Source organism: Bactrocera dorsalis, chromosome 4 (genome assembly GCF_023373825.1).
Source record: "Bactrocera dorsalis isolate Fly_Bdor chromosome 4, ASM2337382v1, whole genome shotgun sequence".
Taxonomy (NCBI): Eukaryota; Metazoa; Arthropoda; class Insecta; order Diptera; family Tephritidae; genus Bactrocera; species Bactrocera dorsalis.
The window spans coordinates 30,338,328-30,353,281 of NC_064306.1; the positions used below are offsets into that span (position 1 = coordinate 30,338,328).

General features: G+C 36.1%; 1 protein-coding gene across 32 annotated transcripts in view; it reads right to left on the reverse strand.

Annotated features, from left to right (window-relative positions):
* LOC105224246 (disks large 1 tumor suppressor protein) overlaps nucleotides 1-14,954 on the reverse strand; it is a 155,748-nt gene that overhangs the window by 49,046 nt on the left and 91,748 nt on the right. For 19 of the 32 annotated variants that reach the window (XM_049456221.1, XM_049456222.1, XM_049456223.1 and 16 more), the window contains one exon: nucleotides 11,718-11,921. In XM_049456221.1, the coding sequence (XP_049312178.1) occupies nucleotides 11,718-11,921 (204 nt within the window). Of the gene's footprint in view, nucleotides 1-8,674; nucleotides 10,284-11,717; nucleotides 11,922-12,173; nucleotides 12,827-14,954 lie in introns of those variants that run through there. The other 13 variants (XM_049456226.1, XM_049456232.1, XM_049456224.1 and 10 more) reach the window with 5 other exon arrangements.

Consider the following 14,954-nt stretch of genomic DNA (forward strand, 5'->3'; position numbering starts at 1 on the left):
AATAAAGTGCACGAAAATGAAAGTAAAGGAAAAAGATTTAAAAAATCTGAAAACACCCTAGTGAAATTCCATATATATTTCAGTGTTATATTGAGCAGAGTTGCCACTACAAAAAGATGTCAGTATAGATAATTAAACCAGCTAAGATAAGATAAAATAAATGATGCGATTTGCGTCGCAATCTTAGCTCAATTGGGTGCTAGTGACCCCTATTTGGAAACATGGATCCAAGAGCCTTTATCCTGCGTCTGGAGACTGTTATGTAGTCCATTAGCAGGTATTCTGCAGACTCCCTATCGCAGAACTTTCCACAAGAAGCTAGGCCCAAGTTATATAAGTGGTTACAGTAGTCAGTGCCGAACGACAAGTAACGTAAGCTTATTCCTAGGGATGTTGATTACATATTTAAAAACCCGGATTAGCAACTTGACGTGGCGCATGACTTGGAGTTGTTGTCAATACCTCTCTCTGCCTACTCCTTCTTTCTTGCGAAGCAGCTCCTTATGGTATGATATCCACCGCGATGAAGGGTTCAGATCCTACCATGTTAGTTCATATAGGTGCACTTGACTACGATCCGATAGACTGTTCAGCCGCTCTCTATAAGTACTACTGTACCTGTAGCGATTTGATCTCGTAGGCAAAGATTGCTTTAAGTGTTATACGTCGTTGTGAAAGTTGCGTTGGAGGTTTATCTCTACGCGCCGACTTATGGCAAAGACCTGATTGAAACATTCTGGGAAAACTTCCTGTAGGTATGCAGAGTTTGGAGCGTGGTCCTACGACTTCTGCATCAAATCCCTCCGACGTTTTCGAACCGTCGGTGTGCCACTTGAATATACTAACCCTAAGCAGTAGCTCGAGAGTGGAATCATAAAACTTCTTAGTGTAGTTATGCATCCCCAAACAAATTTTGCTCGGAATTCGTTATTATTGTTGTTGTAAAGACAAAAGTCATCACTGCAGTAATTTCGTCGAGTTAACCGTTTTTGGTCGGGATACAAATTCGGTTCCGACGCGGTTATGGACACCCGACTGCCATGGGAACGGTAGAAGCATTCCTCGAATTCTACAGACAATTTCTAGGCAACTAATAAATTTTAGAAAAAGAAAATAACCGCCATAGACTTTTTTAAGGAACCTATTACGAATAAAGAGCTCGAGCTTCAGCGAGAAATAGTACAGAGGTTAAATTTCAACCTGTTTAGGCTGTACCTAAATATTAAGGGTTCACACAAAAACCCATTTCTACGACCAATCAAATAGACACCTCTAACAACCCTTTTCTATGACCCGACATCTTCTAAAAAAGGAATTTGTTGTGCCTCCCATTAGGGGACGACGACAAAAACAACACAGAAGAAGCAATAATAATAAGCAATAATCTCTATGTTTTTATTGAACTGGAACCAAAACGTATGAATTAAAGGTTAATTTCTACCGTTAACCACAGTTAGAAATTGAGAAGCCATAACAAGGGATTTTGTAAGGGACTAGTTTTAGTCAAACGAAATTCTCTGGCAAATTAACAAAGTATGAGCGGGTGGAGAGCACTTATACAAAATATGCACAAATATATATATGTATGTATGTATATTTAGAAACCACAAATGCCTCAATTAATTAATGGCTAACCTGGTCTGCACTCAATTAGCCGCTGACGAGCGAACTAAACTCGGTGACCACGAGCACAGGGCTAATAAGCGTGTAAGCTATTATTCATTAAGTATATGTGTGTGTGTGTACATGCGACAACTGGAAATATGTAATTCAGAAGCCGCGTACTTGTATATACATATGTATGTACATAAGTATAACGCATAGAAAAATAAGTCTACTCGTTACAATTGAGGCAAAAAGGCTGCGAATCGATTGCTCAAATTGAATGAGAAAAATAAGTAAATTAAGCGAAAAAACATATAAAAAAATTATTTAATATAATTTCGAATCGATTTTGCGACACATGCTTGTAAATACTATAAATGAGCAAATATACATCTACATATGTACATATGTATTATATACAGTTGCACGTTTGTTTGCAAGTTGTAGAATACTGAGTGAGGCACCACACCCAAATTGCTGGAGACGACTTAACAATAATAGACCGTTTGATAGCAAACAAGCTGCTCCAGCTGGCCAGTGCATACACACGTACGCTTAGGGAAAAGTATGAGCGTCGCCGTTGCTGGGAAGGCGCTGAGGCATCGCTATGACTAAGTGCGATATTTTAAATGTTAGCATGTGAATTTATACATACATATGTACAGCTGCGAGCATTGAAATAGTAGTGGGTGTTAGAGCTTTACATATCGGTGAGTTATGTAACATGCCAAACAATTTTAACATCCATTGAAATGCGAAAGTGGATCATATTTACCAGGCTATGTTTACCACTAAAAATATTTAGATTTGAATATGTACAAGATATGTTTATTTACAAAGATGTATTTATGTATGAAATTTTTGGGGAGCAGTAAAATAGTAGTAAAGTACTAAAAAATTTTTTTAAAAAATACTGAAGGATTTTTGTAAGTTTCGTCTATAGGAGATCTTAGTACTTGGTAGCATGGCCATGATTTTTGATAACAGCAATACATCGCTTCTTCAGAGAATCTACGAGACTGTAGCATCTTTTCAGTGGCATGCTCTGCCATGATTGCTGCACTACGGTCCACAATTCGTTGTTGTTTTTGTGTTTATCCTTCCACACGGCTTTCTTGACATCTGCCCAACGGTTTTCAATAGGATTGAGGCCAAGGGATTGAGCTGGCCTATCCATGACCTCAACTCCATTGACCCGAAACCACTATTTTGCCACCCTACTGGTGTGCTTCGGACCATTGTCCTGCTGAAATATCCTTTTCAGCGGCATGTCTTCTTCAGCAAATAGTATCATAATAATATGCTGCATTATATCCACTATAAGTATCGGATATTATGCCAGTATTCTTGTAAATTGGGACTAGACAAAAAAATTTGGCCAGTAAGATAAACAGCCCAAACCATGATATTCAAACCGCCATGCTTCAAAGTTTTTGTGCTGAATCTGGGGTCGTACTTTGTATTAGGGGAGCGTCTTAGATACTGACAGGACCCTTTACCGCCGTATAGAACAACTTTCGACACGTCCTGTCCACAAGATGCTGCGCCCATTTCTCAATCGGCCAATTCAGGTGTGTCCTTTGGCGAATTTAAGACGTCTTGCTACATGATTTTTTTTTTTAATAACGGTACTTTTTCGAGGACTGCGGACATATAAATTATGTTTCATGTGGAAGTCTTCTCACTGTATGAACACCGCAGGCCAGGTTTAAGTTCATTCCGAATCTCCATAGCTGACATTCTAGGTCGAGTCTTGGCACATCTTACAACTATTTGTGTAAAATTCTCAGAAAGATCCGTCTTGCGCCGCTTTTTTGGTATTTTATTTATAAATAATTGTCATTGCGAATCGTTGTGGCTTAACACCCTACAAGGCTTTCCACTCCCTTGTACGGATTTACCGTTGTTTATGACAGATTGAATCCATTCTCGTTTTTCTTCACTACATAGGGCTTCCCCCCGCCCAATAAAAGGACAAGTGATATTTGTTTTTGCTTTTTGCATTGAATAATTATATAAAGAATTAGGAAACTTACTTTTTTGTGTGATAAAATTAAAACTTTTTTACTAAAAATTATCTGTTTGTAATCAGCTCACCGTTCACTACTATTCTATTGCTCGCTCATAAAAACAGATATCCCAATAAAACTGGCTCTAAAAAAGTAACGGTAAGTGTTGCACACTTATTGTTGTGAATAACAGGACCGTTATACTTCAGAGAATATAACTAAAATAATGATCGAAGGTAATATCATAAAATAAACAAAATTTAAAGCAAAACTCTCTTGGCCAATAGGCACTACTATTTCAATGCTCGCAACTGTATGTGCATGTGTGCATGAACAAGTGCATATGCATATATGTATGTATGTATATATAGATAGATATCTGCATGTATGCACAGGCATATATCTGTCAATAAAACGTTAGTCTAATCACTATTGGCGGTCATTGCTGCCAATTGCATTACATAAGAGTATATTATATAATATATACATACATATATGTATATAATCATTTTAAAATCATTTATATATTTATTTTGAGTTTATTTTACTTTATGAATTTTTATTGCAGCCAAAGTCAGAGAATTGTCGTTTTGCTTTAGCCAAGGTGACTGTGGGGGTGGCGGTAGTGGACCTGCTGTTAGACTCTGACGTATGCTATACAATTATACAGTTATGAACAAAAAATAGGATCATTTTGCAAAATTGCTAAATTGAAGTTTACCAACAGCAATTTTTTTTACAAAAAAAAAAGGTCACGTAGAATTTATGATATTCAGTATCTAAAAAAATATACATTGAGGCCAAAAAGCACCCGGGAATTTTAATTAAATTCAAAAAATGTATTTTCATCAAAAATACAAAACGAAACGAGAGATTGTTGAAGACATGCCTCGTTCTATAAGACCTTCGACCTCTTCAACTGATCTTTTTACTCGACTCGTCCCGATAAAGTACCGCAAACGGGCCTCTTTGTGCTAATTCCGATCCCACATTAATAGATAGCATTATAACTGCCAATGAGACATGAGTTTATAAGTTTGACATGCAAACAAGTCAACAATTATCGAAATGGAGAGAAAAACACGAGCCAAAACCAAAAAACCACGCCAAAGCCGTTCAAAAGTCGAGGTCATGCTCATTGTTTTTTTTCGATATTCGTGGGTTGGTGCATCAGGAATTTGTTCCGTCGAAAACGGCCGGAACTGTTGAAGAACAATACATGGGTTTTACACGATGACAATGCGCCATCGCATCGAGCCACGATTGTGACCGAATTTAAAACCAAAAACGCAATGAATACCATCAATCAACCACCGTATTCGCCAGATTTGGCGCCGTGTGATTTTTTCTTGTTCCCCAAACTGTTTTCTTGTTCCACAAACTGAAATCGCTGCCCCCTTGAACCTGTTTGCTACCGATCGAAGAGTTAAAACAAAATTCGCTGAAGGAGCTGAAGGTCATCCCAAAAAGTGCTTATGGAAAGTGTTTCGAGGACTGGAAAAATCGTTAGCATAAGTGTATTGCATCTAGTGGAAGGTTACCTTGTAAGTAGAACTTCAATATTTGGTGTTGCCACCTTAAGCGCTAATTACAGCCAAAAAATGTCGAGGCATGCTATTTGCAAAGTTCTGAAGGAGCAGGAGTGCTTCAATCTATTAAAAAAAAACACTGGTATATTGCAACGACAGGAAGATCGGTCGAGCTTATCATTATTTATAAGTTCATCTATCTCTATTGATTTTTGATCGAAAAATTGTTTGTTTTCTTTTTGGCCTTTCCAAATTGTGTTACCCTAATATTTTATCCATAATTGTAGTTCTATGTGTAACGGTGATATAATCACTCATAACATAACATATCTCATAAGCATATTTTATCGTAATAAAATCATTTATATTTTGTATACATACATACATACATATGTACATACTAACTATATTTGTTGACTAGCGTTACCATTTACACGCGCTGTTAGACAGGTATTAACAGTCATTTTGGTAAACACAACATTCAATAACTTTATTTTATTTGTATTTTCCTGTTGTTGAATAACCACACACGTTTTATGTGATTTTAATCACAACCAAAGTCAGAGGCGATTGATAACTAACCACGTAATAGCGCTCACATATCGGCAGCGAGTTCGATATTGTTTTATGTAAGCATATTGTACAAAAATTTATGTTTGTTATGCTTTTAGTGCGGTATCTGAAGAATGTCATGGGATTTGGAGAATGAAGTAGCACATAAAAAAATTTAAAGGTTACACCAATTACACTTACGCACACATGTACATATATTTGTACACATATATACGCACATTTACACTCATATGTGGCATAGATTATAATTGTAATATTTTCACACCTTCATGTGATCTTTCAATGCTAAATAATATGCTGTGAGTTTATCATGCATACATAAATATGTATATACATATGTATGTATATTTACACATATTTGGCTATATATACATAATAATATTACATATAATAATGCTTTTACCTTCTTAGTTACTGTTTTAGTGGCAGTTATTGCTTACTTATGCTGCTTCCATTCGCTGATATGAAGGTGCTAACTTTTCTATGACACTTTCGTTAGAGTAACGTAAATTAGAGATAATTTGTTGCCATGAATATCGAAGTTTATTATTATGGAAAACTAAACCGCGAATGGAGACATAAATATTTTACATATTATTGATGACAGGAGCCATTTGAACTTGATCCCAGTAAACTCGGCTTTTACTGCTACTGGAGATATGCTCCGCTCCGTCGACAGTTAGATTTAAGAAACCGGATTGCCAATTAAAGGGTGTTAAGTTTTAAAGTAAAACAGTGTTAAGTCGACAGAAATCCTCAAATAATGTTCAATTTTTAAAAAGAAAATATTGTAAATTTATATATTGACAGAAATATTTACATATTTGAAAAACTTTCAGATATCAACACAAATATATTATTTATTTATAAATCAAGTTATTTATTTAAGCAGTTTTGTATACCACACAACAAATACAACTGAAAGGAAGGCAATAAACTCACCACGGGACAGTAGAAAAATAATAATGAATCAACAAAGGAATGTCCTTCAAAAGTCAACATGAATAAATTAAGTGAGCATGAACAAGAAATAGAATGAAAATATAAAACAAAAGAAAGAAAAAATAATTTTTGTTTACATAATCATTTTATTAAATTTATTGCCGGTGTGGGTAGCATAAATGTTTACAAGTTGCCAATTGCCGGCACACATATAAATTACATGCATATAGTATGAATGGAGACATTAACAAAAACCAAATCTGTGCTATAGCAAGCATCTGGAATTGATAGCTTCTGTGGATATAACGTATTTAGTGGAAACAATTCGCACATTTCCTGTCTGTGAAAAAACTGTGTAAGACCACATGCATACATACAAATGCGTGATCAAGTAAAAACTGTATTTATGAAGAAATATTTTTAGCTTTAGTTATTTTTTTATCTCACGCGAGATACCACCCAACACAGTATACTAAAAATTGTGGCATAGCGCAAAGGAAATAGCAAAATTATCATTTAAGCACAGTTTTTGGCTACTTGCCATTAAAAAATCATTCACTTGAAAGTACAATAAAAAAGAATTTGGAAAAAGTACTCAATTCGTACGCTAAAAGTCATAAAATAACTGAAATCTTATGTATACATTTTCTAATTTTGAACTCGAGTTGAATAATGGTTGAAAAATTACAAGCAGACTGAGCAGATTCCAAGCGATAACTTGCAAAACAGGATATGCAAAAACTGCCGGCAGCTTCCTGTGCAAATCGCACTACTAACTAGTTAAAATTCACCCATCCAAGGGCAAAAGAAAGGTGTGAACGTGGAGAGAATGTGTGTGAGAGAGAGTAGGCAATTGCCATAAAAGTTTTCTATTTTCAGCAAATATTATCAGATGTGAATCAGGTTCAACACGTTTCTGCGGCAGTAGCAGCTACAGCATTTGAGTGAGAATAAAAGTTGTAACAAGAAGATCGCAACCAAAAAAATCGAAAAAATGCACCAAGAAACAACACGTAGAGGAAGGTATGTAGGAATTCCTAAGAAGCACAGATAGAAGCAATGAGGAAAAGTCAACAGTTTCACCGGGGGCAGCGTACACATGTGGAGCAGCATGACGCACAAAATCGGCTATGACTACAGCTGGCACCAAGCTATAACGTCAAGTGCGCGAAAATAACTTGCAAGTTAGGCAAATTCATCGAGAATAAGAAAATTGTGTATGAGGCGGCAAAAATTACCACAATAAAAAATCAAAAAACGCTGCAAGTTGTTGGTGGAAGTTCAACCACGCGGAAGATAGCTACCATGATCAACGCGAATACTAGTGCTTGTGTTGCTGTCGTAGACGGCGACGAAAACAGAAACAGACGAAGTAGGCCATACTGGGCTTAGTGGTACATACATATCTTTGTACATGAATGATGCTGCTTGTACGATCCGGCGAAGGTGGATATAAGCGAATATGAGCTTCCAAGTGAATTTGTGTCGATTGCGACACCACACAAAACTATGCATGAATGTGCACTGCGCCCAATTGACCAAATGAAAATATTAAACAAGCAGCCAAATGTAGACAATACTATTACGTACTACTTTGCTAGTTGCTTTACATTTTTCCACTTGGATTTGGTTATTTGTCGTAAAAGAGTGAAGAACGTCACAGGGGCGTTGCCGAGCTATCGAAAACGGCTTAACAGCGTTTTTTGGCCAGCTACAACATATCAACCACTTTGTTTAATGCAAACGCAAATTTGCTTTTGTACACAGAAAATAAATTGCCACTGCTGAGCACTTTGGTGCTAGCCATCGCCGACAAGTAAATTTAAAAATAAACTATGGAATCATACAATGAATGTGTCCATAACACCCAGTCACATCACCCACTAATGCGGACATAATTTTAGAAAAATGCTTCAACTTGCTGAAACGTCTTGTTTCCAATCGAAAATTATATTACTAATGTCAAAAATATTCAAATTAGGTTTAGCGCATTTATGTAAATAACATTTCATTTACCGAATCCAAATTAAAAAGCGAGGATACTTTTTTGATGAAGCCACCACCACTACCACTGCCATCTTGACGCTTCTTCTTACGCGTTGTCATCTCGTTGCACCACACAAACACTAATCCTCAAGAAATTATCCTATATAAAAAGGCACTTTTTCACTATTTTCTAGCGTTTTTTCACGCTTATCCCGTCGCGAAATCACTGGCAGTCAATTGCTATGGATGTCACTCGCTGCTGTATTGCGTTCGTTCGACTTTATTTCAAATTCAATTCAGAATTTTTACGCGCACGAAAAATAAAAAATAAACATTTCTATGATATAAAAACACTGCGCGACGAGCTAAAGTTGTTTGCTTCCTTTTTTCTTCTTCTATTTTCACACGCCGTTAATGTTTGTTGTCCACTTTCTGCTCTCTCTCTCGCTGCCGCGACGTTTTTAAATAATTGCACGCTCTCTCCTTTTCTATTCTCTCATTTACTTTCTGTCACTTTTTCCTCTTGGCGATTATTTCGCGTGCTTCAACACTACCTCTGTCACCGCACCAATTCTACTTTTTGCTTTTGTTACGCTACAACGGCTGTAATTTTTTCATGTTGCATACAACTATTTACTTTTTAGAACATGTAGTTTATTTTTAGCATTTTCAATTTTTTGCGTTTTTTTCGTTCGCGCACGCAATCTCGCGACAACTGCAGCACTCTGGAGCTACAAGCGTTTGACTAAACTAACAAACTGTCCGCGAATGTAAAGACCGCAGCACTTTGCTGACGACAATAAACATGTAACGCGGCAACGAGCCCACTGACACCACCTTCAGCCATTGCTCTGTCTATGACCGCTCGACATTACAACTCACAAAAAAGAAAAACACTAGGAATTGCAAAATCTGTGTTATTACTGTGTCAATTGGAAACACAAATAGCACATTTACTTTTTTACTTAATATGTTTGCAATATTCGCGCGTTATTGAGTTTAAACCTTTTTGTGTCGAAGACCCTCCGTTAACAAAATAATACAAAACGTTCACTGCCAGCGCAACATGTTTACGGCCGCATCAATTCGATACTCGAAGCAAAACTTATTTTACAATTCTTTCACACAGCTGGCAATGCTCCACAACTATTTGACACTCACAAATCTAAATTTCTGTTCGTTGGCTCTTTCATTGTCAAACACTTGAGTAACTTTCAATTGCTATCAAACGTTTTATTAGTTGTTTAAACTTCACTTTTCCAACATCAAAGGAAACCAGTTCACTAAAACACTGTTTCTTTATTAGTTAGGTATAATTTTTTATAGTTCTTAACACGAAAACAATGATTTATATGCGTAACGAAATGCCGCTACGCAAGCAACACCCGAATTGGAGAAGAGGCGAAAACAAAAGCAAAGACATAAAGAAATGAAGAGAGCGCGTAAAAATGATTGGCAACATTTTCAATGAACTTGTTGCGGCTCACAGTGTTGCCACAGCGCGTAAGAATAACGTAGCTGGCAGTGGTGAATTTGTTGAATAACGATATATGGTAAATGGGAACCCATTTGAGGTTTGATAATTGGGAAGGCTTTTAATACATTATTTAAAATTAATTTATTACAAGATTACTTAAAGTTTTAACAAACGGGGAGGATATAATTTAAAAAATTATGATTTCAGTTTAAATTTGTAAATTAGTTTGATTTAAAGTATTTATACATTATTATAAATAATCATATTTAAAGAAACAGTTTTTTGTTTCTCAGTTAAATAAATTTAAAAACATTGCATTAATAATAATTGAAAAAGATTTTAAATTAAGAATAATAAGAAAATGATAAATTTTGTAATTAAAAATACTAATATATATTTAAAGTAAACAAATTAAACCAAAATTTAAATACAAACCTTTTTGTTCAGCGAAATAAAATAAAATGCAACATGCCATACAAAAAACTTAACCAGCTTTATTATTTATTACGAATTGGCAAATAAATTGTTAAGCAATTACAAAAATGATGTAAAAACATACAAGCTAAATAAACATATTTATTAATTAATTAAACATATGAGTTAATTAAAAGTAATTAATAATATATAAACATAAGCGACAAAATGCAAAATTACAACAAAAGTAATAATCAGTTTTTTTATTGGCATATTAGAAATCTCAGCACGAGCAATAATTAGCACAATAAAAGAAAATCGTACAAAAGAAACGAAAAATATTTTTTTACGCTAAAATTGCGCAATATAAGAAAAACGTTAATGGCATGAAAATCGAAAGAAAACGAGCATTGTAATTTATTGTTAAGTTGTTGTGACACAAAAAACATTAAAGTATTAAGCGAGCGGAAACGGAAAATCGCCAAAGAGGCGCAGCGAAATTAAGGAAGGGGACATTGCCGCACCTTATTTCCTTACTTATTTTACTAGCTAAGCAGGGCAAATAAGTTTCAGGTATAAGAATTAATTAGTGAATAATTACATATGAAATTATAATGCGTGGCTGGCGGCAAATAATTTTCGTAATTTCAAATATTAATATTCTTAGTTTGAGTTTAAAGGGTGAAAGGTTAAAGGTGATGAATTTTGAAAAAATAGTATATATATTTTTAATATTTCGATGTCTAAACATTTTTTATATGTATGATATTTTATATGAGAAAAAAATTGTTGGAAAAAGGCTGTTTTTTTTTCGAGGAAACCTATGTTACTAGCTGTGCCGCTTGACTCAATTGAAACTTCAATTAATAATTCAAATACATTTTGGACTGACCATTAGGACTATAAATCAATTTTCAGCAAGGAAAGTCGTCACGAGAAATGCACCCGGGATAAAAAGTAATGACAATTATTATTAAAATACAAGTAGCTATTCTCCGCTGGCTTAGAAGCGCGCAGATGCGCATATAAACTTTGACAAAGGATGAATTAATTGCCCATTTGCAGGCAATTAAAGTGGTAGATTGGCGTTATGCAAACGTCTGAATTCGAAACAACGTTGTTGTTATTATTGCTATTGCATTGGCTATTGTGTTTGTTATTATTGTAGGCATTGACACTTACAGCTTCGCTGCTCACAGTGTCCACGTTGGTATTGGGCTGCTGCTGCTGTTGCTGCCGGTTATGATAGGGCGCCGATTCAGGCGAACGGGCCGCCGCCTTTGCAGCGCTGCTGCTGCCGCCCTCACTTGCGCCAGTACCGCTGGCGCTGACTCCCGCACTCTCTTTGGGAATGTCGGCGTCGCCATCGACTTTCATGCGCTGATTCTGCAAAATAGAAATAAAATGAAAAGAGTTCATAAGTTCTTACATTTTGACATCATTTCACGTGATAAGTACTTAGCACACAAAGTAACCGTGTGCAATAATAGCATTAAAATTAATGTGAAGAAAAAAATGTGAGGCAACAAATTATTTTAAATGAGCATATTAGTAAATAATAAATATACACAGTTGTGCTGTATTTTTAGAGCGCGCTCTTGCGCTGCCATTGATGCATGAGACGCTGCCAACACTTACATTCGCGCAACAGCAGGCATACTGAGCACCGCCGCCGCCGCCGCCACTGCCACTGTTGCTGTTACTCTTTTTGCCGCTGTGCGCTTCGGCGCTACCAGTGGGCGTTTTTGCTGCGCCCACCGGCGTCGTTGCACTGCTGCTGCCATGTTTCGTAGGCGCTGGTGCTGCCGGCGCTGCTGCTAACGGTGGCGCAACTAACTGTCTGCGTCGTCGACGTATACGCACTGGCGAACGCGCACCGACATAGTTGGAGAAGCGTCGTCGCGAATGCCGAACGATTGACACCCAGTCAATCATGTTTTGTTTTTAAATTGTTTATTTAAATTTTCTCTTTTTCAAATTTAAGTCACTAAAATGATGTGCTTGTATGTTAGGCGCGCCGCTAAATTTTCTTTTGAGTAGGTACTTTTGTCTAGTTGCTCACTATCAGTTTTGTTCGTGTAAATAGCATATTGCATTGAAGCAGCCATTTTAAAAGCGCTCTGCATTCAATTTTACCTCCATGAAATCAGCCATTTTATGTACGTTTGAGCAATTTCAAATTTTGCACAGTCACCTAATTAGGTTCGCAAGTACACGAGTAGTTAATATAAAAGCGTGTGTAATAAGTTTGCCAGGAAGGTTTTAAAACCCAAAAAGAAACGTTGAAGATTCTATAAATTATATATGTACATAGATAAATATAAAATATCAGCACGACGACCTGTGTTTATTTAGTCATGTATGTCTGTCTATCTGTCCATACGCGAACCAGTGCATCGATTTTTGAGATATCGCGCAGAGCTTCTGCACAAGTCCTTATCCCTATAAGGAGCTCGTCATTTGTCGGTACCACTGTTATCGGAATATAATCTCCAAAGAAATTATTTAAATCAGACCACTATAGCATATAGCTGCCATACAAATTGAGGGATCAGACTAAAGTTTTTGTATGGAAAATGTTTCTGTGCTACCGAAATTAACGTTTTTTCTTTTTTTTTATAATTATGTAGTAGATGTAAATTTATACTTAATAACAGTTGTTGCTAACGAGCAAAAGAAAACAGCGAAAATTTCGGATATCCGTGTAAAGCTATTACGTATCAACGCAAACACCGTTTAGACGTTATTAAGCTAACGCGCGGAAGTAATTACAGCCAGCGAAACCATTAAAGGTGCCCGCGTGTGCGCATTAACGCATTTTAATATAATAATGAAAATAGCAATTACTTTGTTTTTGTTTCTACTTTTTTTACTTTTCAATTTTGACACATTTCCATCACTTTGCAAGAAAACTTTTGAAGAACAATGTGCGCAAGTAATTCATTGTTTTCCGCTAAATATACAAGTATTTGTTCTAAACATTTATATGAAACTGTCATAAAAAGACACTTACGCGCGAAGAATGCTCAACAAAAAAAAAGCGCAATGTAAGGACCATATAACTTAAGACACATGTAATGAAAGCACACTCAGTTGACGAATGCTGTCAAACCAGAGAATATGGCAAAGAAATCCAAACAAATAACATAAAACTAATGCATGCTGGCAATGCCATTGTGCGCTGCACAATACCCGTTGACAATATCAACAACAAAATAAATTCATTCGAGTATCAAAACAAAAAAGAAAACACTCTTGCACATACACGCGCACATATTAGGCCAAAAAACGTTTAAAATCTGTGCCAGTACAAGATTTAACACTTTTTGTTTCGCTTAACAACCATCCAATGCATAACAAGCGCGCACACAATGCGCATAACAGTAGCTAGTCGTGGGCGCGGTGGCAAGCAGCTTAAGCGACTGTGGCCATTTAAGGATACGCCGAGATTTTTTGGCGCGCCGGCAGCTTGTGCGGTATGTGCAGCAGTTGACACCCCCGCCTGGGGGTCACACAAATGCCTGTATAAATCTTCGCTGCCAAAGGATTGCATGAATAATGTTAAGGTGGCGTTAAATTGTGTGTAAACGCCCCACTATACAATAGGATTTATGCTCGAATATAATACCATTTGTAGTTTATGTTGCTTTTTTTACGTTGCCTGCTAAAGTGCTTCGTTTTGTTATGGCATAGGAAAAGCCGCGGGAAAGGATAATAACGCATTAGCAGAGATTGTTGGCATGCTTGCTTTTTGCTAACAAATATGAATGACATGCTGTTGTATGTATATAAATATGAATTTATTTATCCCTTGGACGAATCGGTTACGAGTACACTGAAGCAGCAAATTATTGTCAGCGCGTTTTACAACATTTGCTGAACGGTCATGCAATTGTTGAGAAGAATTTAGTGTACTGAAAGCTCGTTAAGCTAAATTTTGTATAATATAATAATAAATCAGATGTGGTTTGTTTACATTTTCTATTGCCCGTTTGTTAGACAAATTTGAATTTTGAAGAAAAATTAGAAATTTTAATTTTTTAGTTATTTTAACAGAAGACTATTTGTGGAGTTTTTAACGAATGGTGTAATAGCGTATATAAAATAAGAAAAAACGTTAGATTCGGCTGCACCAAAACTGTAATGTCTTTGATAAATGCATTTCTTATTGCATAAGTGGTAGCGTAGCTATGCTATGATCCGATGTGAAAAATTTCCTCGAAGGTTGCATTGTTGCCTTAGACAACAATCCCTGCCAAATAACGCGAAGATATCACGTAAAATGAAGAAGTTTCCATATAAGGACTGGATTGTAAGCGCTCTGTTTGTATGGTAGATATATGCTATAGTGGCTCGATCTAAACAATTTGCTTGCAGATTGCATCTTTTTTAAATGAAAAAGTTTTCCATACAAGAGCT